Source organism: Quercus lobata, chromosome 12 (genome assembly GCF_001633185.2).
Source record: "Quercus lobata isolate SW786 chromosome 12, ValleyOak3.0 Primary Assembly, whole genome shotgun sequence".
Classification (NCBI taxonomy): Eukaryota; Viridiplantae; Streptophyta; class Magnoliopsida; order Fagales; family Fagaceae; genus Quercus; species Quercus lobata.
This window is the reverse complement of record NC_044915.1, coordinates 41263508-41289940: the sequence shown is the minus strand read 5'-3', so window position 1 is coordinate 41289940 and position 26433 is coordinate 41263508. Positions and strand designations below refer to the sequence as shown.

The following is a 26433-nucleotide window of genomic DNA, read 5'->3' as shown; positions in this document are numbered from 1 at the left end:
TCTTGTTGTTCAACCAATTTTTTAGAAAGCTAATGTTAATTCAAATGAAATTAGGGATAATTAAACCACTGCATACAGATTACAAAAGTTAAGGATTGTTTAAATCATCGTGCACCTTTGATGCGGTGATCACTCCACAAGTATAAATACTTGTAAGGTGTGGAGAGTAAGGACCGGAATTCAAGTCTATTGGAAAGAGTTTCACACACATTTTAAAGTAAAAATTTTATTTTGTAAAAAAAAAAAAAAAAAAAAAATGATAAAGATTGTTTAAAGTTTAGCTGATTACAAGTTGTTAAGTTAGGAACCTAGTCTTTACGACTGTCATGTGTGAGACACCCGTCGGTAAGTTAAACCCACTGTAGATGTCTGCCTGTGACACGTGTCAAACATCCAGTAGTGCATCTGATTAAGTGGGGCCCGAATTGATTACACCAATCCCTATGCAAGTCCTCTTAGAATAACGGATAAGGTGTTAGTGTACCTATTTATTACTACCATGAGATTTTTTCTCTTATATATATATATATATATATTTATATATACAAGTTTTTACTTTTTTTGCTTGAATTAAAAGGAAAGCCTGAAAAAGAGAGGGTACCTGGGTCGTTGCTTGGAGTGGAGGTTTTCATTTTTTCAGAGACTTTATTTTATTTTTAAAATTTTTTGTGGGTTTTATTTTTTATTTAGATTTTTACTAGTTGTTATTAAATATTGTAATTTTAGTATTATTATTATTATTAAAGCAATATTTAAGATGTACGGGTTCGGACATGCACGTGATAAGGTGTCAGGGAAGCATGTGAGAGTGGTTCACTCGTGTCAAAAGCCAAAACTGACGGTGGTCAAATGACACGTAGCGAGAATCTATTGGGCCTTTGCCTTTTTCTGGGATGCTTCGACGGGGAGAGGTGGAGGTGGTAGCAGCAGCCAGCAGATACATACATTGCTCTCTTTCTTTTTATTAGCTTTTATTCGATAACGTCAGAGCCCGTGCCCCACGCAGTCACGTGAGTTATGGGCAATGCACGTGCGTTCCTCTCCCCTCATCTTTGATGGGCGGTCACCACTCACTACTCACTAGTCTAGTCTACACCATTTATTCCAACTTTGAGTGAACAATGTCCCTAGTTTTATGACTTTACTAGTAGTAGGCCCACGTAATAGATATAAACTTTTATGTTGATATTTTTCTTTCATTCTTTTTTCATTAAATTTGATGGTACTTCTTCCAATAACACGACAAAGTTATCATCGTAAGAAGTTTGCATCGTGAAGTTTAATTTTGTCATATTAACTATTTTGATTATTTATATGAAAATATATGTTGTAGGGATAAATGACCCAGAAATGAATACTGGGTCATGGGCTGTGTCCAAGGACAGGCAGACATTAACAATGACATACAAATTGGTGGGTTATGGATGAAGTTTGGTAGTAAAGAATTGAGAGTGTAGTCCGAGGAGAAACACCTCATTGGCTAAGCAAAGTAGAGGTCAAGGGTTTGACCTCTCACCAAGATTAAGGCACTAGGCAATCATATTGGTAAGGATAGATATCAAATTAGGATAAGACAAAGCAAATCTAAGAAATATCTAAAAGGAAAGCTGCTACCACCACATTGAATGTTCCACAGCTAATTCTCTGGTCGCATTAATATGGAGGTGATATCTGATCAGTAACATTCAGCTTTACAGCTATCCACAAGAACCTTAGGAAGGGACTAATAGGACAAGTATCAAGGCCAACAATCTAATCTCCACATGTAAGGGGAAATATAAAGAGAAAAAATCTCATTACAAAGGGATCATAAGAAAATCTAGAGAAAAGACATTGTGTAATGAAGAACTGTAATTGTGCAAGTCCAAGTGAAATATATAAGAATTGCCTTTCTCGGACTTTGCTGAGGAGGATTTCCTAGCATAAAACTGTTTATTCTTACTTTCTAGTATCATTGAACCCACTATGATTGTTGTCCAACTCATAGAAATCCAGTTTCTAGCCCACTCTTTACAAATTCATTATATTGAGCTCTTTGGGCCTTTGTCCTTTTCACTTTTGGGCCTGAAACTCAAACATGCCCTACATATATGATTATTGTTTCTATAAAAAAAAATGATTATTGTTGTTAGAGAATGGAAATGACAAAGGAATTTCTATCATAGAATATTGAATAACTTATACATTACAAGATGAATTTCACATGTCAATAGAAAAAACTTTCATTTGGTCATGTTTCATCATAATTATAGCAATCTCCTAATTTCTATCTAACTTAGAAATTGGTTTTTACATTCAAATTGTATCATATCAAAACACTAAAATTGTGTAATTCACTCAAAAACTAAAATACTAATATCAAATAAGGGGGAAAAAGAACATAAAGAAAGATAATGACACAAGTCCTTATATTAAAAATAATAATATTACTTTTTATAATTTATATTTTATAATAAATTCATATTTAGAATGTGTACTCTTGAGTCTCAACTCAAACCCATCTTTTTCCATTTTTAAGTGCACCAAAATGGACTGAAGAGGACCAAATTTGACAAAATGGACCGAAGTAGACTAATAGACTGAAATTGACCTAGTTGGACCATATGAACTGAAGTAGACCGAAATGGACCGACATTAACTGACTGGGCCAAAGTGGACCGAGGTGGATCGAAATGGTCCGAATAGACCAAAGTGAACCTAATTATCAGCCACATCACTTTTTTTTATAATTGATTTGTTCTTCTAATTTTTTAAATAATATTAATTATATTAACTAATTTAATTTACACATTCATCTTGGATGATTTTGTTTCCTAATAATATCTTGGACGGTTTAATATATTTAATATTATCAATAATTTATATGAACAAATTAATATAAAAAAATGGTGATATGACTTAACAAAAGCGTAGCAACATTAATTGTTACACTACAACTTTTATATATTATTATATAAATTTCTCCCTTTTCGTAAAATTATTAGATATTTCATAGGAATATTTATTCAATATTTTATAAGTATAACAAGGTAGCATTTCACCATATCATATAATAGTAATTATAAGGACTCAATTTGTAACGACCCCAAAATGATGTAGGGTTCGCACATTAAGAGCCCAAACAATATAATTTGTAGAGCGTGGGCTTGAAAGGCTAGGCCTTGGTCACTGAACGGTGGTTAGTCATGGTACTCGTGGTGGACATGCAGAGACGAGCCATGGTTGTCCGTGGATCTTGCCCATCAAGCTTAATGTTCATATTCTTCCTTTTTCTATCTTGGACCCCCCCTCTCTTTGGCGCCTAAGTCTTTACATTATATAGCCCTTCACGGTTGATCATAATCCTCCATCTGTTGATCAAGCAGGTACCTATTCGAGTACCTGTCCCATCAACCGCCTCCCCTTACTTTCTGTTAGTTGCAATAACCGAAACCACACTGTTCAGGAGTCTTTTCCCATTAATATGGCCAAGACGTTTGTGGGCGCATTCAATGCGGAGGTGTCGTCTTTTCCTTGAACCACTCCCACTCTGTACCCTTATGTGAGTCCCATTCTACTCACTTTTTTTTCTGGGGGTACTTCGGAGGCTGCCTTCGACGACATGTCTCTCTTCCCTTTGAAGTCTCGGGATGCCGAGGACAGGGTCATCCTCGGCTGCATCTCTAGGCTGTTTGGTCTTTCACCACTTGTCCTCGGCATCTACTCTCCTCGGCACGGGCCCTGGGTCCTAATGGAAAGTGGGCCGGGTCATAAGTTCTCTGGCCCCACAATAATTCTTATTGATTAATTCCATTGAAGAATCCACTATTAAGAAGATGGATTAACATGTTGCTGTATTCCCGTGGTACCTAAAAAATTTTCCTTTACAAAATATAGTAACATGGTACTTCCTTCCAATGATAGATATCATCATAAACTGGTTTAGTATAACTTATCATTATGTATAAGGAATGATCGTTGTTTAATAAAATTCAATCTTGCCACCAATGCAATTAGTGGCAAAATAAGGGCATGACATTTTTTTTTTGTTCGTAATTCGATAGTTGAAGGAGGAAAAATTTGAATCCTAGATGTCTGATAGAGAATAGAGGATAGAAAATAGAGAGAATAAAGAGTAGAAAGAAGATCCAAGAATGAGAGAGAGAGAGTAATGCACTTTCTTATTTTAGATATCCCTCTTTACAATCAATTCTGGCTACTTATAGTACAATTCTGTTACACCAGTAACTACCAAGGTTTTCAGACCCGGACCGTTTATTGAACCGTAAAAGGGAGAGGTTTAAGGTTTTTGAGGTCGAACCGAAATCGAACTGGAGTCGAACCATGATAACGTCATAATTAATTTAATAATTAATTAAATCCTAAATATAGATATTAAATTTATAAAACTAGCAAAATTGACTAATATATCTATATATGTGAGGGAAATTCAATGACTTTTAAGCATATATTTAATAAATAAATAAGAAAGTTAATAAAATAAAATAATAACCATGAAAACATTAAAATTTATGATTAATTTTTGAAATAAAGTTGAATATCTTTGAAGGATTTTAATTATAATTTTTTTTATTCCTTGTAAGAGATGGATAATTTAATTAAGTAGAATAAAATTGTGTTAAGTTGTTTTTTTTTTTTTTTAAAGAAAAAAAAAATTGCTAAGGGGTTGGACCGCACGGTTCTTACCACCAGTTCGTGCGGTCTAACCCCAGTTTTAGGGGTTTATGAAATTGCCACATATGCTCGGTTCTTTATGCTTAAAAAACCGATTTTCATCCCGATTCCCGGTTTTCACAGTCCAACCTCCCGGTCCAGTCCGGTTCTGAGAACTATGGTAACTACTCCTAACTAACTAATACCAACTAGGCAGCCAACTCAGCAATTAAGGCCAACTGCCAATATAACTAAGTAACTACCAATGCTTATCACACCAGCAAGTGATTATCACTTCAGCTTATCATTCTACAACCTTTATCAATCCTTCCCCCTTAAAAGACCTTGTCCTCAAGGTCCTCTTATCACCCTTCCCCTCTTTAAAGAACCTTGCCCATAAGGTGGGGAAACTAGTGTTGAAGCTTGAAAAGGGAATCCCATTCCATAGCTTGACCCTACCACTGAAAAACTAAGAACTTGCTAGAATATGAATATGAATTGTGAAAAAGTAAGAATGGTGAATTGGAATAGTAGTTGTTGTAGGCCACTTCAAAGGGACCTAGACCTCCACACACACACACACAGATGCACTAAGCAATTGGTTTATTCTTCATAGATATTTAATGTTGAATTACAATTGTGTATTTATAGGAAAATAGCTCTAATCTCATTGGTCTACATGGCTAAAAATAATTGGCTAGTTAATTCAACATGTGCTCTATAAATTAAGCCATGTGTTAGATGAGCTACATGTGCTCAAATCCTAACTAACTCATCATAATCTCAACTTAACTAACTAAAGGGATTACAACAACTATGAGGAGATTACAAGACATATGACATAATTTGGGGTTCGTGTCATTTCCCTCCCCTTTAAAACACCTTGCATGTTCACAAGGTGTTGTTGTGGTTGGCATCTTCATCAAAGGAGATCTTCCAATGGATCAATATCTTAGTGACATTTTAATCACCATATTCATGCACTTCTCTTTGACAAGCACCCCCGTGTACATGAAGGTTCTTTCTTCGTAGATCTTCAAACTCTCAAATTATTGAGCCTTCAATGGTTCTTCAATCTTCAAGATCTCATTGATTCTTTGGACCTTGAAATGTTCTTGGATCCTCAAGACCTCATTTGATTCTAGAACCATTAGAATTGTTGGTGCTTGCATATTTGATTATTGGATCACCGACACTTGGATTGCCAATTCTTAAATTGTGGATTGTTGAGTGAGAACCATGATTGGTGCATCAAGAATTGGTTTTTGGTCCTCTGACATGAAATTCACGGGCTCTTGCATCTTAGATTCTTGGGTGGTAGTCTCCATTGATTCATTAAGGATTGGTGCTCAAAACCAATCTTGTAGGGCGCATATGAAATGCACCCAATTTGTGCACAAACTCGATGCCTCCACATCTTGGAATTATTCCCATGCTTCTCCTTCCATGTAACAAGAGGCAATGGAAACCATGCGATGTGATGGTTTTTTTCTAGAGCAAAGAATTCATGGAGCTTGACAAGCTACCGAAAAGGATCTTCGCATTTGAAATAAATCTCCATTAAAGCCTGATGAGTTGCAATGGATTTGGTCATCTCAAGATCGATGACTCTAATACCACTTGTTAGGAACCTAGTGGTTCCTAATGGAGATGGATAGGAATTGTAGGAAATTGACTTAATTCATGGTAGTCACTCCATCCCCCTACAATTCCTACCCATCCCCACTAGGAACCATTTCTAACAATATCTCTTTTAGAAATACCAAGAAGTGCCAATCAATTAAGTTACAAGGCTTTTACAGTGACATTAAAAAGCATGAGAAACGCAAATATAAAAATTATCCGACACAGTAGTTATTAATTTCGGCAACAATGCCTGGAATAAAGACAAGTGGAATCAGAGCACAAGAAGCGAAAGCCACATGGATGGAGTAAACCATTGATAATTGTCAAGCCTCAAGTAGATTAAAAGGTCTTGTGGGAGGGACGAATCTTTCCCCAATCAGGTATTGTTCGCTTTGGGAATGGGCTAAGGGCCGATGCCACCCTCACAGATTTGCTCAATCCCACATCAGGGAGATCAGACGCCTCCCACCCTTGCCTTATAAGCATTGAGCCTAAGGAAGGGTGTACCAATCATGTGTAGTCTCTCTCCGATGTGGGATTGAGCAAATCTATGAGGGTGGCATCGGCCCTTGGCCCATTCCTAAAGCAGACAATATCTGATTAGGGAAAGATTTGTCCCTTCTGCAGGTCTTACTTTCAAGAAGAGGACACAACTCTTCATTGAAAAAACCGTTGATATATAGATTACTATCTTGTTATTGTATTTTTTTTTTTGGTTGTAGAATCCTCTTATTTTGTAAAATTTAGGAAGTTCTTCATGCAAGTAAGTAGTTTACTTCTAACATGTTACCTTGACAGACTAACTTGTTACCTTGTTAAACTTGATTAAACTAGGTTTTTTTTTTTTCAACTTGATTCAAGTTTTTAATTTTTAATCTTGTTAGATCCATAGTTCCTTATTATCGATATTATTCCACGTATAAGCTATTTACTTTAGCATCAATGTGCCGTATTTGCATTATGACCCAACATAACTTTGGTTTACTTAGCTTCCTAGTAGTTGATAACTTAGAACTTCAATCAAATTTCAGTTCTCAGTACTTGAAAACTCAAGATCTTAATTATTATTTAGCCATCTGCTTTCAATTGATAATTGTTACTCACATCATCTTCAATAATCACATCAATTTAAAAATTCCTCTTGATTGAGGCATCGCATATTCCTTTTGAAACGAAATCAAATCCCCAAATTTACATCTTAAGCAAAAAAATCAAAGCCTAGCAATGGTCATCAATACACCTATAATCACACTAATAAGAAAAAATTAAAATGATCTTAAACAAGTATCATGTCACTCTAATATGTACCCCTTATCCCTGCAATTTTATTATTTTGGATGGTTTAGGCTGTGTTTGGTTCCCGTAAAATATTTTCCGGAAATGCTATTTTTGGAAAAGAAAAATATTTTCAAGTGTTTGGTTGCATTATGAAAATTGTTGTAGAAAATATTTTCATGTGTTTGGTTCTATTCTGAAAATGCTATTTTCCTACAAATTTTTCACATTTTCTCAACTATTTTCTCAGCATCCAAACAAATTTTATTACAGAAAATTTCAAAATCACAGCCAAATCCCAATCCACATAACAAATCACAGCCAAATCCCAACACCACACACCACCGAAACTCCAATTCAACCCACGGCAGCAAACTCTGACAATCAAAAGCCACAACCACCTAAACGCCACTACCACACCACCACAACAACAACAAAAATCAAAATCACAGAGAAAGAGAGATCGGTGGGTCGAAGGCGAGATCGCGCGGAGGTGAGATCGAGCGGAGGCGAGATCGAAGGCGAGATTGAGCGGCGCGGTGCTGCGATCGACGAGACCGATGCAATTTGGTGCGTGCGATCGTCGAACTGGAGCTCGAGGTTCGCTAGCAACGTCGAAGGTGTGATCTGGGCTCTCTCTTCTTCCTCTCGCTCTCTCTCTCCCTTGGTCCGAAAACCATTTGAAGTGAAAATAGGAACGGAAATGAATTTCAGTGGTCAAAGCTTCTTTTTTACGGTCAAATGAAAATGATTTTCGGAAAATTCTATTTTCAAAACCAACCAAACAGCCTATTTTACGGAAAATGATTTCCTGAAAGCGTTTACCACCAAAACAAACGCACCCTTTGTTAGGGTAAATTACAATTTATCTCTTGTAGTCTGATCCTTTCATAGCTTAGTACTACAATTGTATGGTTTATTGTTGTTCAAACTTTAGGGAATAAATCATAAATGTGAAAATTGCAATTGGAGGTTGGGCACTTTTTTTTTTTTTTTTTGCTTAATGTATGGGTTAGGCACTTACCTTCAATCTTGAAGCAAATATTATTGGGGTTTGTTAAGCCCAGCTTTGGGCCTATGGATGGTCATCGAAATAATGTTTGTAACTTTGGGCTGACCTCACCCCCGCCGCCCCACCAAGAAAATGAATCTAGAGAAATCAAATTTTTCACATTTGTCTGTACAAGCTATTTGATTTTTTTTTTTTTTTTTGGAGAAATAAACTGACAGCTAAACACACACTTAATTACATAGTAAAAATGGTGCTAGTGGTGATCCATGCAAAAATAATATTGCTACAATTTTTTTTTTAAAATTAATTAATTATTTAGTTAGAATAATAATAAGGGAGGGAGAATTTGAAGTTTTGAACCGTAATTTTCCTAATTAAGAGAGAAGACTTTGTATGAAGTTCATTCTTCATCCTTACACTTTGAAAGCATTTTAGTTTATGTCCATCCATGAACTAACTTTAAATTTTATCCTATTTATCCTAACAACATTAGATAAAACTAGCCTTTAAGCACGTGCTCAGAGGTTCTTCAATTTTTTGGTAAAGGTTAATAATTTGTATTCATTATAATTTAGAGTATTTATTATAATTTGGGATTACTACATTTTCCAATTACAAAAAAAACCTAGGGGTGATGAAAAATTATGTAATATTGCATGGCAGGCACTAAAAAAATTAATCAAACCCAATAACCACAAAAAAAAAAAAAAAAAAAAAAAAAACAAAACAAAAAACAAAAATATAATTCATTCCCACTCTTTAAAAAAGAGTCATTAATTAGAGAAAATATTAAACAATTATCAAACTGACCAAATAAAAGAAAAGTGTAATCCTATTTTGTACGCAGTATTTTTGTGGAAGTTAAAAGATTTTTTTTTTTCTTTCAAACTCTAAATTACATAAAAGAATAAGGTTTTTTTGTTTTTGTTTTTGTTTTTTTTCCTAAACTCTAAGTTAGCGTTCAGCTAAATATTTTGTTGAAAAAAAAATATCAAAAAGTAATTTGAGTTCAAGTAGAACTCATTTTTTTTCTTTGAAATATTTACGTTTAGAAATATGAGTTCAAATATAAAATTCTCTTTTAGAAATATAAGAAAATTCATGTTTAAAAATATGAACTCATATTTAAAAATTTTAGTCCAAATAGAAATCAAATATTTTATATTCATGTTTTCAATATGAGTTCTTGTGGTTGCACGATTTTCCTGGCCCAAATTCTATTGATCAGGCCTTGGCCCAAGGCGCAACCCACAATAAATACTTGTAGAGGATGGGTCAAAGAACTTAGCTTCAGTGAGCCTATTCGATCTGATAAATGGACAATACTGTTGCAGAAAAATAAAAGCACAAGAATGGATCTCTAACGTGTGATTCTATTTCTTCAGTTCCGAATACAGTTTTTCGTCCCCTTTCTTTGAGGTATTCCACTACATTATATAGTTCTCCTCTTCTCATCTCAACCTTACACTTGTTGATCATCTAAGCATCTACTTGAGCACCTGTCCCATCAGACGCCCTGATCACTCCCTTTGTGAGTTGCAGAGGCCAAGGTGGTACTGTTCAGGGGTCTTTTCCTCATTAATGCGGCCAAGAGGGTGGTTGGGGCGCAATTAATGTGGCGGTGGCAGCTTTCCATGAGATATTTTGGATTTTATTCATTTTATATGTTGGGAGGATGAACTGAAGTGGTTGGGGAGAGTTCCTCGTCTGGGCTTCGTAATGTCCGAGGAGGAGTTACTCCTCGGACAGGTTTCCTTGGCGCTATTGGACTAAGTAATGCTTTATCTGTGGTTTCTCTTCGGACAGGACGCTCCTCGGACGGGCATGAATTTGGACTAGCCTATTATTTTTGGGCCGGGCCCCACAGTTCTAATATAAGTTCAAAAAAATTTCATGCTAATATGAGTTATATGACTTCAAAAGGTAAATATAAGAAGTTATATTTGAACAAAACAATAGGAATATAAGAAAGTGTGATGTGAAAGTGTTTTTTTTTTTTTTTTTTTTTTTTTTTTTTTTTTTTTTTTTTTAAGATAAGATAATGATATGGAAAGAATAATGATAACAAAGTAAGAAAACCAAATATAGAAAAGCAAATACTAAATGACAACTCATAAAAGCAAACGTAATAGAGAGAATTCAATACGCATGAGGCGTTCTAAGTAGAGGTCATAAAAGATACTTACATTTTTGTTGTTGACTACACTGCAAGTTCAAAGGCCAAATAGTTCGTTGGAGATGGAGGACAAAACACACGAAAATCTTGAAGATCAACACCCCAGTGCATGTTCCTTGAAGTTATACCAAAATCTTGAAGATAAACACCCCAGTGCATGTTCCTTGAAGTTTAAATACAAAAATCTTAAAGATAGGCACCCCAGTGCACATTCCTTGAAGAAATATGTGAAAGAAATTAATAATGGTGAGGTTGAAATATGTGAAACAAATATTTGATTTGTTTCCAGAAAATAAGAAGTTGTTCATGAATTAGAAAATCAAAATAGAAAAGACCAAAGTATATTGACATACACATACCGTTGAGCAGAAGTAAATTTGAGTAGAGCAAATAGAAAAAATGATGATAATGGTGAAAAGAAGACTAACAAAATTGAGAGAATTGGAGAACTGAAGAAGAAGCAATTTGAGTTTGAAAATCAATGTGAGTGTACCGGGAGTGTGGTCCTATTTTGTAGATAGTGTTTTATGTGGGAGTTTCCATTTAGAAAAATGATCCAACCAAATTGTGGTGACACGGTTAGCAATTTGAAAACTAACAGGAGAGTAGTAGTGTCTAAATTTAAGGGATATGGATGAAAAGTTATAGCGATAGTTTTATTGTATGAAAAATAAAGAAGAACCGTTATAATTAAAAAAAAGAAGAAGAATTGTTATAAAAAATAATAAATAAAGAAGAATTGATTTGAAAAAAAAAAAAAAAACGTGGAGGGAGTATGAGTAAGGGAAACTTGAATTCAAAAGAGAAAAAAAAAAGGAAAAAAAAAAAAAGAGATAACGAAAAAAAGAGTGAAAAAAATAAAAAAAAAACCCACTTAGGGGAATTGTTAGACATGGGTTTAAAAAAAATGAAATAGATAACAAAAAAAAAAAAAAAAATTAAAGGGTAAACCTTAATAACAGGGTAGATAACTCTTTTTTTTTTTTTTTTTTTTTTCAATTAGGTTTTCTAATTTAATTTTTAAAAAGAAGTTAAGAAAATAGTTTAAATAAATTGTAATATATATCTATTTAGTTTTTTTTGGATAAACTTGAGGATGTTTAAAAAAAAAAATTTTGATTTGAAGATAACTTTTTTTAAAAGGAAAAAAATAATAACAAAGGTATAGTTGCTTTAAAGAAGTGGGTTAGTGGGAGAGTGATCTTATTTTGTAGGAAATGTTTTAGGTGAGAGTTAAAGATATATTTTTACTTTGTTATCCTCAAGTTTTGGTCCTGCTTAAACATAGGCTGTAGGGGTATTTTGAAACACACAAAAATCCAGTCCAAACAGGTGCAGCCCCTTAAATAGTAGTATAGATAACGTAAAGCATTTCATTAAAAAAAAAAAAAAAAAGTCACAACACATTGCACTAAATAATTGGTTACGACTCACACGTTGTACTGGATGTAAATTGACACCAACACCCCTCTCCTTCAACGCAATCGGCCCAAATCAACCAAAAAAACAAGTTTTTCTAGGGTCACACCATTCAATGACAGCTTTAGGAATTTTTTTTAGGGTGGATATTAAAAAAATTTAAATTATACAAAGTCTAATAAAGAGATAACTTGAATTAAATATATTAGCGTCACAAAAAAAATAAAACCCATGCAAATACATAATGTATTACAAATTTTCAACTAACAAAGAGAAAAGAAAAGAAAAGAAAAAAAAAAAGGACTGATAATAGATAAAATGAAGACTGAGAATGCTAAGATGAGAGTTCTAAAGTGAGAGAGAGTTTGAAATGATAATAGGGAAGAGAAAAATAAAGAGAGAGGAGGGGAGGGGGGAGAGAGAGAGAATATTTATTACAACTAAAAACCGAGTTGCTAATTAAGGAGAGCAAAATTGTTACAATTGCAAAACTAAAGAAAACATAACTACCATTACTACCAAGGGGAACTCACAATCATAGAATTTCTCATGATACCCTTTTTCAATGAAAAACGAAATTATGAATTATTTTTATTGAATTGGTGTACGAGTTACATATTTGAATATTATGGGTTTTCATCTTTTTACTTTTGAATAGGCTTTTTGTTGAATAAAAATTTTCACTTGTTATTTGGTCTAAACTTGTTTTTATTTGGGTTATTTTTGTTATTATTTGGACTAATTTTTATTGATGTGATTTAAGCCTTTTTAAGGGGTTAAGTATTATGTTTGGGGGCCAAAATTATTTTTGAAGTAATGCTAGGTCCATAACATTTTTTAATAAATTTTACGTGAAAAACTATTATTGATGGGTAAAAAAGTGATGTTAGTATTTGGTCTAAATTAGAATTAACAATAACTTAACACATATGATTTGTTGTAAAATCAATGTGAAAATGTTATGAATGTAGTATTGCTCTTATTTGTCTTGAACCCAAATTTTTGTGATTCTCAAATAAGGGTATTCAACATTTTTATTATAATTATCACAATAGGTTAGTTTAGTATGTATATATATATATATATATATATTGTAAATGTACATATACATTTTTTTTATAAGTTAGATTGTTGGGTCCTGTGTCCACTCTCACTTAAACATAAAGCCGCCCCTGACACCATTGGTCACAAGACTTGCAACTTGATAAATATGTACCAATTTTAACTACATGAATCCATCACACACATGTCAAAATTATGACAAAAGCTGTATCCATAGACTTAAATAAATAAATAAATAAATCAAATATGAGTTAGGGCTTATTGCTTAATTAAAACCTCTAAATCCTCTTATGTAAAAAAAAAAAAATAAAAAAAATAAAAAAAATTAAATAAGATGAATAAGTTTACAATTTTTATATTTGGTTTGGGTCAGCCCAGCTCAGAGCATTCACATCTCAAAATTCTATCCTATCTTATTTTATCATCCTAAAAAGTTACTTTATCAATTATACCATACCATTTTACAATACTCTCGGCATTCTAACTTTTATTTTACAGTACAACATATTAAAATAATATTTCTATTCAATAAAATAATATATCCCAAAACCCAAATAAAAATAAAAACCAAAAAACCGATGAGAGAGATGATAATTGATAAAGTAAGTTAATAAAATATTGTGGGGCCAGGGAACTTATGATCCGGCTCACGTTCTATTAGGGCTCAGGGCCCATGCCGAGGAGGGTGTGTGCCGAGGACGAATGATGAAATGTCGAGGTGTCAAGGGGGGCAGCTGAGGACGACCATATCCTCGGCACTCCAGGGCTTCAAGGGGAAGAGCAACGTCTCGATGAAGGCTATCCCCAAACAACCCCCTAAGGGGGATGCGAGTAGAATGGGGCCCACGTAGAGGTATGGTGCAAAATTGGTTCAAGGTAAACACGTCCCCTCCGCATTAAATGCACCAGCCAGCGTCCTGACCATGTTAATGAGAAAAGACGCCTGGGCAGGGCGACTTCGATCATTACAACTAACAGAAAGTATGGAGGGACAGCTGATGGGATGGGTACAGAAGTAGGCACCTGCCTGACCAACAAGTGGAGGGCTAAGATCAACCAAGAAGGGCTATATAATGTAAAGGTTAATGCACCAAGAAGGGGGTTGGGAAAAATGGCCAAAAACCAGAACCTCCCAACCCGCCTCCAGGAGAAAGACTCCTAAAACGAACACGATTTAACTATGTATGAACACCACAGAAAACCACCGTTTTGTGACCAAGGCCTAACCTTTCAAACCCACGCTCTATAAATGATATTGTTTGGGTCTTTTTACGTGCGAACCCAACGTTATTACGGGTCGTTACAAATCGTGTCCTTACAAATATTATTATTATTTTTTTTTAATTGAGCTACAGTGCAAATTTATCTTTAGAATTGCACTGTATTACTATTGCAATAATTGATTTTTAGAAGGTAGAATTACACTATAGCACTATTGTAAAATTTTTTTTGCAATAATTAATTTTTACAAGTCCGGATAGGTGAGAGTTTTAGGCTTTCATACTAAGGGAGTGTTTGGTAGAGTAGTTTGAAAAAAGTTGTTTGTAAATTTTTAAAATACGTGTAGGTAAAAAAATGTGTGAAAATATATGTAATGTTGTTTAAAATATGAAAAATGTAAGATCAAGATTGTCCACCAAACAGGCCCTAAATTTTCCCCGACATATGCTGTTCCCATCGTGAACGCTCTTACAACCCTGCTTTCCGGTTATGTTTCGGTTGGAAATACCGAAATAGAAGACGCTGTAAGTGAACAACAGAGAGAGTCTGAAAGAGAAGTGAGAACGATCGAACTATACAGAATCTCGAGATTCAAACAAACACTAGCAATCAATTTCAGAAGAAAAAGACTGCTACTTCTAGTGTCATTGAAACCCTAACAAACCGACAAAAAAACTCAAACAAATCCGAGAAGATCTATCAAACACAGAGGGAGAGAGAGAGAGCGAGAAGAGAAGTGTGGATAATAAACATTCAATAGTGGAAAGATCCGATGGAATGGCTGAACCAAATGGTGTCAGAGCCCTATTATCTCTCCCATTTCCTCACTTTCTTCTCCTACTTCATCCTCCGCACCTCCACTACCTCCCTTCTCTCTCCTCACCTAACTCATCATCTCCTTCATCGAGTACTCTCTCTCTTTCTCTCTCCATTTTTTTTAATGGTGATAATTACTTGTGCTTTGGATTTTGTTAATTTCTTCATTTCTCACCGTATAGGAAATTCAAGCGGTTCTGGCATTTTCTGTGTTGGCTCTTTTGAAGGTATTTATATATATTTTTTTACTCTGCTTAGTTGTAAATAGTTTATATTACTATGTAATGTAACTCACATTTTTGTCAAATTCATATATTGGATTAAGAAAGGATGCACAAAATTGGAGCTTTCTCTATACAAATTCTGTGTACAAATTATTCTGTATTTTTGTTGTGAAAGCCTTACAAAATATTCTGTACTGACTCTCTGGATATGCTTGATAAAGCCGCTTCATTGTGTACACAATATTTGAAGTGGCTAGGATTATAGGAAAGGTTTATGTGTTGTTTGACATGTGCATTGTGGAAAGTTCATGTATCTTCTGTTATAGCCACTTTTTTGACTGTATTAGTTTCGTAAGGTTTTTAATTCTTAGCTTTTTTCGTGTTTGCAACAGTTGGTTAGACAAGAAACTTGGGAGGCCTTTATTGCTGACATGCTGTTTTTTGCAAAGGTGTTCATCTCTCACTGCCATTTCCTGGTTTTGCTTGGTTCTTATAATATATGCAAGCATGACTGTTAGTTATCGAATCATTGATCAGATGTGAATACTTAAACTTGTATTTGTACCAAATGCATGCTTCTGCAGGAAGAATGTATAGTTTTTAAGTATATATTTATGTTTATTTTCAATGTTGTACTTCTTGTCTCTTATTTGTAATCTCAGTTGCATTTTCTTTCAGGTTTTTCTTGTCGCTCTTGCTTTGGTAATTGATTACCACCTGGCTCTTTGGTACTTGGGGGCATTTTTTGGTAGGTACCTTTTTTCACGTCTTTTGCTTTTGCACATTAACTGGAGAAAATTTGTTGACATACTAATAACCGGGTTGCTTTGTTTTATTTAAATGTAAGGTTTGGCCTCATAGTTTTACTTAAGTTTGTAAAAGTTATTTGAATTTATTATGATAGCAGTCTCTTGCATGTTTCTTTATGATATGAATCTTCTCTCATTTGATAGTATGCCTTTGATAACAATATGGTATTATAGAATATTCATCTAATTGTCAATGAACTCTAGCTCAAATTGCATATCCTCCCCTTGAAAGAGTAAAGTGGAGGGTGAGGTCATGAGTTCAATATCTTCCAGGTGCATGTCTAACCAATAAAAAAGAGTTTCTTCATTTAATTGTAATGAAAAAACATAGCTGAACATAAGCTGTTTGATGAGTCAAATTTTCTTGGATACTAATAGGTTTGATCATTTTGATCAAAATGCTTATCTGGTGTGGTGTTCTCTTTGCAGTGATATATATTCTAACCCAACAGCCTGCCTACCAAGGACTAGGTAACAAATGAATATAGATTTTTCATTTGTTATTATTATTATTATTACTCTGGGTCAAACTTCTTGTTGATAAAATGCACTTGATAAATTCATGAACGCTTGTCTTTACAATTCAATAAACCTAAAATATTTTCTTTTTCTTTTTAATCAATTCTTTAGGTACTTCAAGTAAACTAACACCGTTGCAGTTGGAAGCCTTGCTGACAGAGGGAAACATATCAAGATTCTGGCTGGTTGGTTCTAAATACTTTTTTCTCAAAATTCATAATGTTTAACAATTTCAACTTTAGAAGAAATTTTCCTTTTATGTCAATTAATAGGGAGACAGGATTTTGAATCCATTTCTTTACTAACATCTACCATGTATAGGAAAACTACCCAATAATTGTATGCAAAATATAGGCTATAAAACCTTAGTTAGGAGATTAAAATCCCAAGGTCTAAGGTATGATTGAAAATGCAATTGAAGAGGAGTGCAAAATACAATATCTCCCCCATAATATAAACCAACCAAGGAAAGCGACCCTTTTTTGGTTTGGCCGGAGGGGGTGGGGGGGTGGGGGGTTGGGGAATAATTTTAGCTTTGTTCTGTTCTCTTCAGACAAGGCTTGCCATTATGCCAGCTATGGACATACCTATTCCATTACCAGCAAGCCCTTTTCTTCACAATCTTTTTGTAGGTTTCCTTAGGTGTGCAGTGCTAGGCAAATGTCCAGTTGGCCCTCACTTGGTCATTTGAGGTACTGTCTTGGGGCATGAGATGCTTCCTTGCTAGTGCTTTTTAGTTATGATGTGCTTACTATTACGATGGGGTGACAGACTGACATTACCTTCTTTTCAATTTTCAAGCAACCCTGGAGTTATTTGTCTTTATCAATAAGTTCTAGCTCAAAATGACACTTTCTTTTCCCATAAGAATGGGTGGAGGGTAAGGTTGTGAGTTTGTCCACTTGGTGTGTGTATCTTACCGATCAAAATACTTTAATTCATTTTCTGCACTTGTATATAAGTATCCTTCCGTATATGTGTGTGTGTGTACATGCATGTAGACATGTTATATGTAGTAAATTTATGAGACAAATTTGTAAAAGATAGATTCTTCTGTTGTTTATATAGGCTGAATAGTGATGCACATTGTTTCATGGTTATTATTTTTGTAAGACGACATGTATGTTCAATATCATTGGTACATTCCTCAATTTAAAGAGATGATAGAATGGGTGGCTTAGGTTCCTGCATGGGCCTACCCCTCATGTTTTTCAATCCCTTATAAAACTCCATTTTCCATGGATTCACTTGACTCTAAATAAATTATGCCTATATTAAGGCCCAAAATTATATAGAGTTTGAAAACGTGCCAGTGCTCATTAACAGTTAACCTCACAAGTAATACTCATAGTCTATATTCATTTTGAGATTGAATGACTCATTTTTTATTTACATTTTTTAAAAATATTTTGGATGATTAAAGAATTTACTTTGGCAGGTAGAATTTCGTGCATCGTGTTCACCTGCTAGCATATGCACAAGTCGGTGCTTTCCTGAGCTCTCAATTACGTACGTTTTTGCCTTACATGGATCTTGAACTTGATAAAAAGAACAAAACAATAAGAAAAGATTATTTCCCAGCAACTTGTGAGTTGTAGAACAATAGCGTTGCCTTTATTGCAGTAATCAATATAAGCTGTTATTACCAATTTTAATGTGTGCCTGTGCATTCCTGTGGCAGGTATTCAAACAAAAAATTATCTTTTGGAATAGTTGACCTTGGACTCTTCCCAAATGCAGCTGAAAAATTTGGAATATATCTTGGTGGTAAAATATCATTAGTTTGGAAACTGTTCAAGTTTATATCTCAGTTTCACTATTATACATGTATTTTTAGTTATTTGTATGGGGATAATGTACTTGCAGGGAGCATGGGTCAACTTCCTACATATATCTTATTTGAGAATGCAGCTGAGGTTGCACGTATTCCACAGTTGGATTTTGAAGCGAAATCTTCTCGTCCTCCCATAACTAAGGTTCATTCTTTGTTTAATTTAATTCTTGTCAATTGAAACCACCCCATCCTTCCATTCCCCCCCCCCCACCCCACCCCACCAAAAACCAGGTTATGGGATTGTCAACTCCTGGCTTCTTACAGTTTGTTGTCAATTTCAATCTATTATTTGGTACAGGTTTCTTTTATTTATTTTCAATCTATCATGACCCACAAATTTTTGGTACTAAGACTTGGTTGTTGTTGTAAGACTTACTCCTTGTCCATAAGGTTGAGGTCATGAGTTCAAGATCCACTAGGTGTGTAACTTACCAATTTAAAAAGACGCCATAAGGGAGTGAAATCCTTGTTTTAAGCTCGTTTCTCTTGGAAACATAATTTTTTAGCAGGGGTGATCACAGGTCAGTTTGGGTTGGATTTCATATAAACTCGTCACTCAATATAATCATGTCGGGTGAAGGGTCCTTGGACCCGTAGTAATAAATGAATAAGAATGTTCACAAATTCTTATAAATTGGATCTCTAAATTATATCCACAAACAGCAAGAAGAAAAAAAAAACTTAGATCTACAAAATAAATCTAAATCTAAATCAGTAGGGGAAAAAAGATACAGCAAAATCTGTAAATTATATACACAAATAGGCCTCCCCCCCCCCCCCCCCCCAAAACACACACACACACACAAAAGAAAAGGAAAGATTCACAATATCCCAATTGGACCTCAACCTTAATTTCATGCTCAAGGCGACAGCCGATGGGGATGTAAACGACAACTGAGAACCTAAACTCAAGGACCCCCATCTTCCCTCGACTCAACTGATAAAATAAGGTTGGCAAGGCAATTTGAAGGTAAGGTGACTTTTGCTCAAACGATGGTTATTCGACGAAAGGTGACTTTTGCTCAGGTGATAGAGGTTCGATGGTGATGAGTTTGTGAATAATAAGGAGAGCCTTGAGCTTTCAAGTGAGAGAGACAGGTCCATTAAGTGAAAATGTAAAAGAAGATAAGAGATAAGGTTGCATTTGGCCAATTAGAATCCTCCATGTGTGAGGATGAGATTACATGCATCCAATAAAAATCAAGTCATGTTGCAAGTATGTGTATATTAAATTCAGTCAGGGTGAGTTTCCTCAGGTGGACTTCAGTAAAACCTAACATCTGCCCGAATTCACTTTTTTGTAATTGCATGACCTGTTGCCGACTGAATAAAACAAAGGGCCTGCCTTGTCTGTCTTCTGATCAGCCAGGTGAGCTAGGTCTTTGATCATTCCTACTTTTTAGTATTTTAGGTAGGGAGTAAGGTCTCTGACACCCCTAGCATGAGAGCATGAACTAAAAAGAGTTTCTCTTTTGTTGATTGCCCACCAGCCACTCCAACAGATCTCCACTGCTGTTGTCTGAAGGCAATCTTTGGAGATCCCTTTTGTGTAGGGGGAGTCTTTCAGCTCAAGTCAGTTCATCAAATCTTTACAATCTTTCACACTGTTGTCTACAATTCACCAATGGCCTAGTGGCATGTCCACCTTTATGGTGGTTCAACGTTTGGGGTTCAATCCCCAGTAACTTCACCTATAATAAAAATCTAGTGTCTACAATTCACCATGGATGGATCAAGCTTCTTTTATATTGAATCAAATTTGTTTGAAGTCAACGTTTTGGCTTTTTATCTATGGAAGAGGGGGAAATGTTTTAAGATCAGGGGCAAGGAATTCATTGAGACATATAGCGGTATAGGCAGAGGGATAGTCTTTATGGACACTGCTTTGGGGAAAATTCTTAGATTAGATAACTTACATAGAAGAAGGAAATAAATTGTTGTGGAATGGTGTTGTATGTGAAAGAAGGCTGGGGAAACTGTTGATAATTTACTGCTACATTGTGATATGCAAACCATATATGGTCTCCAGTGTTGTGTTTGTTTGCGGAGCAGTGGGTTATGCCTAATAGAGTGGTTGATTTGCTAGCATGTTGGAAGGGGAGATTTGCTAAAATACTGTAATGGTGATATTTGGAATGCAATACCTCTGTGCATTACGTGGACTATTTGGAGAGAGTGCAACAATAGGCTATTGGAATGATTGAACGAACTATGAAAGATCTTGTGATGATCCTTTTATGTTCTTTGTATGAATGGATGGCTGCTTTAACTGGCCATTCCTGCTTTAATATGAAAATTTTTTACTTACCATTAAATTATTGCTAGAATATGGATCTAATATATTCGGACCGCATTGTGATTTCATGAATGAGCCATAATGTTATTTGACACTGAAACTACCATGCGACTTAAAATTGACTTAAAACTGTCATTGTGATTTCATGAATGAGCCACTATGATTTAATTATGCTTCCTGTTGAGGTGACATGAAATACTAATAATTTGCTCCTGGATAACATCTGTTGCAGAGACTTCTTTCTCGATATTTTGAGCTTGATCGGCTCCTCCTTGAGTATATAAAGGGTAAATAGTTCATTCAAATTGCTGTCTGACATATACCCGACAGTTTCAATTATTCATTTCAATCATATTCTTAAGTCTTAACTAGCCTTGAGAATTGAGATGTAAAGAACATAATTTGTTACTTATAAAAACAAGTAAAGAACGTAACAAATTATATAGTTCAGTTTTTCTTGTTGTATGATATTTTTCCCATGTAATGGTTTGATGAGTTTGTTATCCTCATTGAACCATCTTCATTGGCTGCTTAGTTGTGGCGGCAGTTTGATTGTATAAGATCATATTTGAAGGAAGATAGAAGATACATTTATCGAGACACTGACTGCTTCAATGATTTTTAGTGGCGCTATTCAATAATTCATGCATTTAAATTTTCAGACTGGAGAGAGAGAAATAGATAAAAATAAGAAGTGGAAAATGTAGTTAATGCCCTTAAGGTTTGGGCTAATTTCAACCAAGTCCAAGACTTTTCTAAACTGACTAACTTGATTCTTAAACTGAACTTAGTCCCTAAACTATTACTCATTTTCCTCACAGTGATTAGGACTAAGTTGGTTAGTTTTGAAAAGTTTTGGATGTAGCTAGCATTAGCATAAACCTTAGGGGCGTTAATTGTATTTTACCCATTATTAAGAAAACTAATCATTGACGGAAAACTGTGCTTTGAGCTGATGTTTGGATGCTTTCTATGCCCTGGGTTCTTTAAACTAGTTGGGTCTTACTTAAAATTCTGGTCCATTTCCACATTAGTATAGTGGGACATGTCCAGCCCAAGACTAAACTTGATTGGGGTATGACCCACTTCTGCCTACCTAAATATCAAATAAAATGTTAGGCCAGATATGTAACCTTTATTTCGTGGGATCCAACTGAGAAAGCTGGCTAGGTTCCTCGTGCTTCAATAACTTTTCAGCCTCCTTCCCTTTTCTAATGTAGGCTTTTATCCAAGTACTTAGCTAACTCTTTAATCATCTCAACTTTACCTCAGCTTTATTCAGGCTTCCCATTGTAATATATTGGCAAAGCCTTGGTTCACGTCAAGCTCGGTTCGAGTTGGGACCATATGATAATTCACAAAGATTGGGCTTCATGGGTTGAGCTAAAGCTTAACTAATGCCTCTGAAATATAGTGCGCAAACTTTATCCTTTGTCAAAGCTGCATTCTTGCAGCTCTAGAACTTAGAAAATGATAACAACTCTAGCCTTTCTTAGCTTGTAGGCCCATAAGATAGTATATAGTACTAATTGGTGGTATCTTGAGCATTTCAAAAAGAATTTCTGGCTCCAATAGTGAGAAAGTTCTAATCAGATACGACAATTTGAGCATTTTAAAAGAAAATGTAATGAATGATCTAAATGCATTTGTTTATGAATTATTTTAAGAAATTTTTTGTAATTTTTATAAAAATGGTATTAAAATTTTTCTGGATAATTAAAAACAAAACCCATGTCAGAGCCGCATGATGGGACCCACGATTAACACTTTAAAAATTAAATTAAAAAAAAAAAAGAAAAAAAAAAACCGAGATTTGCGTGACACAAAGTGCCGCCGCCGAATATTCTCCTTTGAAAATTTAAAAATCCAAAATGAGGGAGAAGGGGGGGGGGGGGGGGTTGTGACCGTACCAAATCATTGACAACCCAGCAGGGCCTAATAAGGTGGGCCCAATCTGAAATTCTCTATTTCCACGCCTCCTTGTAGGGCCCTCCATTTCGTTGTCGGCCCACGCTGAGGCCATCCCCCACCACCACTGCCACTTTTCTCACTCCCCCATTAACTTGTGCTTCGCGATGTATAGCCTTTAAAAAGGATATATAAAACTTGTGCTTGGCGTGCCTTTACCCCCCCACCTATAATATTATTTTTTACTTTGAGGTCAAAATTTTAGTGAGAGGTCTTGAATGAGTTGAATCTTATCATCTTATATTTCTTACTTCAATGTATTTATACTATTATTTTAGAAGTTGTAACTATACTTAAGGAAGTTTATTAATTGATCCACAAATCACATGATTCAATTTAATTTGATAATTTAAAATACAACACCTAATTAATTGAATCTTCTTTTCTTTTCTTTTCTTTTTTTCATCATTTTTAGTTACTTATATGAATAGTCTGAAAGATATTTATAACTCATGCATCATGTGTATGTCAATAATGCTTCTATTTGGTGATGTAACAACCTCTTCTAGCACTTTCCTCAATGACCAATTGTAGAATGGTTACTTCAATCCGACAAATAAAAAGAAAGTAGGATGTGTTCTTTTTAGGATCGGTCATTTTCTCACAATTCTCTCAACCAATAAGTCTTTATTTACAGGGATGAAATTAGAAATTTTTGCTTGAGGGAGCCAACTCTTAATTTTTATAGGTGATATAAAAATGTTTAATAGTTATATAGGTAATATAAAGGATTTTTAAATTTTGTTGGAGGGATGGCCCCCACCTTGGCTATAGTTCTCTCCCTACTTATGTTTACTAGTTACAAATAATGCATGAGTTATATAGATAGGCACTATATTGGATTAAATTTTTTTTGTTTTTTTGGAGAATCGAATTGGATTGTACTTGATAATAATTTTATATTTTTAAAAAGAATTTTGTTTGTTTAATTTCAAAAAAATAAGTGTAATATAAAAGAGGGGGAAAAAAAGAAGACATGTATTTTAAGGCATCCTAAAAATTTAAAAAAAAAAAAAATGTCTTAATTGGAGAGGGGGGGAAATTACTAATTAGCCTGAGGTACTAATGAAAGCAAAGACTAGCATTTTGGGAGTCCTTAACTACCCCGTAGAGTTATTTGGTCATGATGTAATGGATGTTGCTTATTCCAAATTAATTTCTTGGAAGTACAACCCCCCCACCCCCTCAAAAAAAAAAAAAAAAAAGAGTTCTCACACTCACACATGACATGAGCTCCAATTTTATTCATGCATGGCATGTGTATCAGAGTCAAATTCTTTGAAGCTCACATACTGTTACTAAAAAAGCTGACAGCTCTAAAACAAGTAAACATATATAAATGTAAGAAACAATGATGTTCCTTGCTCATTAAAAAACAGAAGGAGGAAAACAATGATGTTTAAGTATGCATAATCACTTAAACAATGATGTTTAAGTATATGCATAATCACTTCTGTTGGCGTTTACATAATTACTTCTATATATTGGCTTCTACGTCTACATATGCTTCCTTTTTCTCTCTTGAAAGTTGAAACACTAATAAAATTTCATATCCGCTATTCACTGCCTTTTATCTGCTCTAATTTTCTTTTGTACACGTAACGCAATACTGGTGTAGGGTGATAAGTACTTAGAAAACGAGAAATGGTCAATGATCGTTCACCAAATCACCAAAACAAGTGCATTGATTCAAGGACAATCTCATCATTAAAATGACAAATTTTTTCTTCCATACCAGTTTTTGATACTTTTTTTTTCAACAGGAAAATAGTCTCCCCAACTGTTTAAGATGGAGAGAATATATAATAGAGTAAAGATTTGATAGTTCACAAATTTAAAGGTGAATATTTAGTCAACAAAAAAAAAAAAAAAAAAATTAAGGTGAATATTTTACGTAATATGGCATCATGTGCACTCATAGATTCAAGGAAAACAAAAATCGGAACTATTAAATTGTTTCTCTTTATTTTGAGGTAAATGGAGAGCATCTTAATCCAAGTAGTAGATGATGCATTTAGTATGGAAAAACTTGTCCACATCTTTCATCATTTAAGTCTTATTAGAAGGACGACCATACTTGGTAGGGACAAATCGGAAGTTTGAGGAGTTCCTTGAAACCAGTAATGATCTTCTTATGGAAGAGTGCAATACTTGGGAGCCTGGGACATGCATCCTAAATTTATGGGATAGCGATATAGATCCTTGGATCTATGCCTTCTAAGTAACATGCTAGAACTTTGATCACGAACATATGACAAATACTATATTTGACTTAACTAGGGATAATTGTCGAAACTATAAGAGGAATCATGTAAGTGTGACTGTCAATGTAAGCTGCCAACTCCAAGATTATGAGGTATGGGAGAAGAACCATAAAAGAAGCTACTTCTTCCATACAAAATAAACATGTGAATATTAACTTAAATATTATAGAAGTTTAGGTCGGTTGTCCATTAGCTCGACATGGACAAATGATAACTATTTTCTTTTTCCCTTTTCATTATCATCAGTATTATTAATATTTATATATATATATATATATATATATTTTTTTTTTAATTTAAAAAATGGAGTCACTAGTGTAGACTTATCGGCTCCATGGCACGTGGCAGCAATTGATAATATTACGTATACCACCAGAACCTTGATGAGACTATGATGTTGTGGAAGCTACAAGAAAACCAACACGCTGCTTTCTGAATGGAAAAGAAACTAAACATGTTAGTTTCTGAATAAAAACCTCCAATTCACAAGGGGTTCCTTAAATCCACAAAGTGATAGGGTTCTGAAATTCACCAAAGAGAAATAAACAAAGTCTGTATTTTTATAAATCTGAAAACTGAATTGCCTTGAAGGCTACAATATGTTTAAATAGTAAAAGAAACTCTAGGGTGGCTATGAAAACGCCCAGAACTCCTAATCTGCGCTAATCTAGTAATTAGGTGGTAAAATAGCTATTTTTGCCAAATACAGCAAAATTTAGATAATTACAGAAATTGAAAATAGCGTCTCTAAAAGACGTTCCAAAATAGACGGGACCTTATTCTAACTTTTAAAGTAAAAGTTATTGAGAAAAAACAAATATTATCATAAATAGCAAAAATATGTTTTCAGGGCCTTAACGACGGAATTTGCTTAAATTTGGGTGACACACGAGGGTTTCGAGTTTGGAATAGAATGTCATTTCTCTTCAACTTGCCAAATCTCATGCAAATCCACAAAGTGATAGGGTTTTGAAATTCACCAAAGAGAAATAAACAAAGTCTGTATTTTTATAAATCTGAAAACTGAATTGCCTTGAAGGCTACAATATGTTTAAATAGTAAAAGAAACTCTAGGGTGGCTATGAAAACGCCCAGAACTCCTAATCTGCGCTAATCTAGTAATTAGGTGGTAAAATAGCTATTTTTGCCAAATATAGCAAAATTTAGATAATTACAGAAATTGAAAATAGCGTCTCTAAAAGACGTTCCAAAATAGACTGGACCTTATTCTAACTTTTAAAGTAAAAGTTATTGAGAAA

The 26433-nt window shown here is 34.4% G+C and overlaps 1 protein-coding gene across 1 annotated transcript; it reads left to right on the top strand.

Moving 5' to 3' along the window:
• The first annotated feature begins 14855 nt into the window (after positions 1-14855).
• Positions 14856-21544, top strand: LOC115972101 (thioredoxin-related transmembrane protein 2). Its single transcript, XM_031092251.1, has 10 exons — positions 14856-15351; positions 15443-15487; positions 15877-15933; positions 16163-16232; positions 16723-16764; positions 16924-16997; positions 18251-18321; positions 18494-18579; positions 18679-18788; positions 21175-21544. Exons 1-10 carry the CDS (start codon positions 15217-15219, stop codon positions 21235-21237), a joined length of 753 nt encoding a protein of 250 aa, XP_030948111.1. The 5' UTR covers positions 14856-15216; the 3' UTR covers positions 21238-21544.
• The last annotated feature ends 4889 nt before the right edge of the window (positions 21545-26433 follow it).

Coding starts and splice junctions, on each gene's coding strand:
- LOC115972101 (XM_031092251.1), top strand. CDS start 15,217: ATGGAATGGCTGAACCAAATGGTGTCAGAGCCCTATTATCTCTCCCAT. Junction 15,352..15,442: donor CTCATCATCTCCTTCATCGA/GTACTCTCTCTC, acceptor CTCACCGTATAG/GAAATTCAAGCGGTTCTGGC. Junction 18,322..18,493: donor TTTCCTGAGCTCTCAATTAC/GTACGTTTTTGC, acceptor TTCCTGTGGCAG/GTATTCAAACAAAAAATTAT.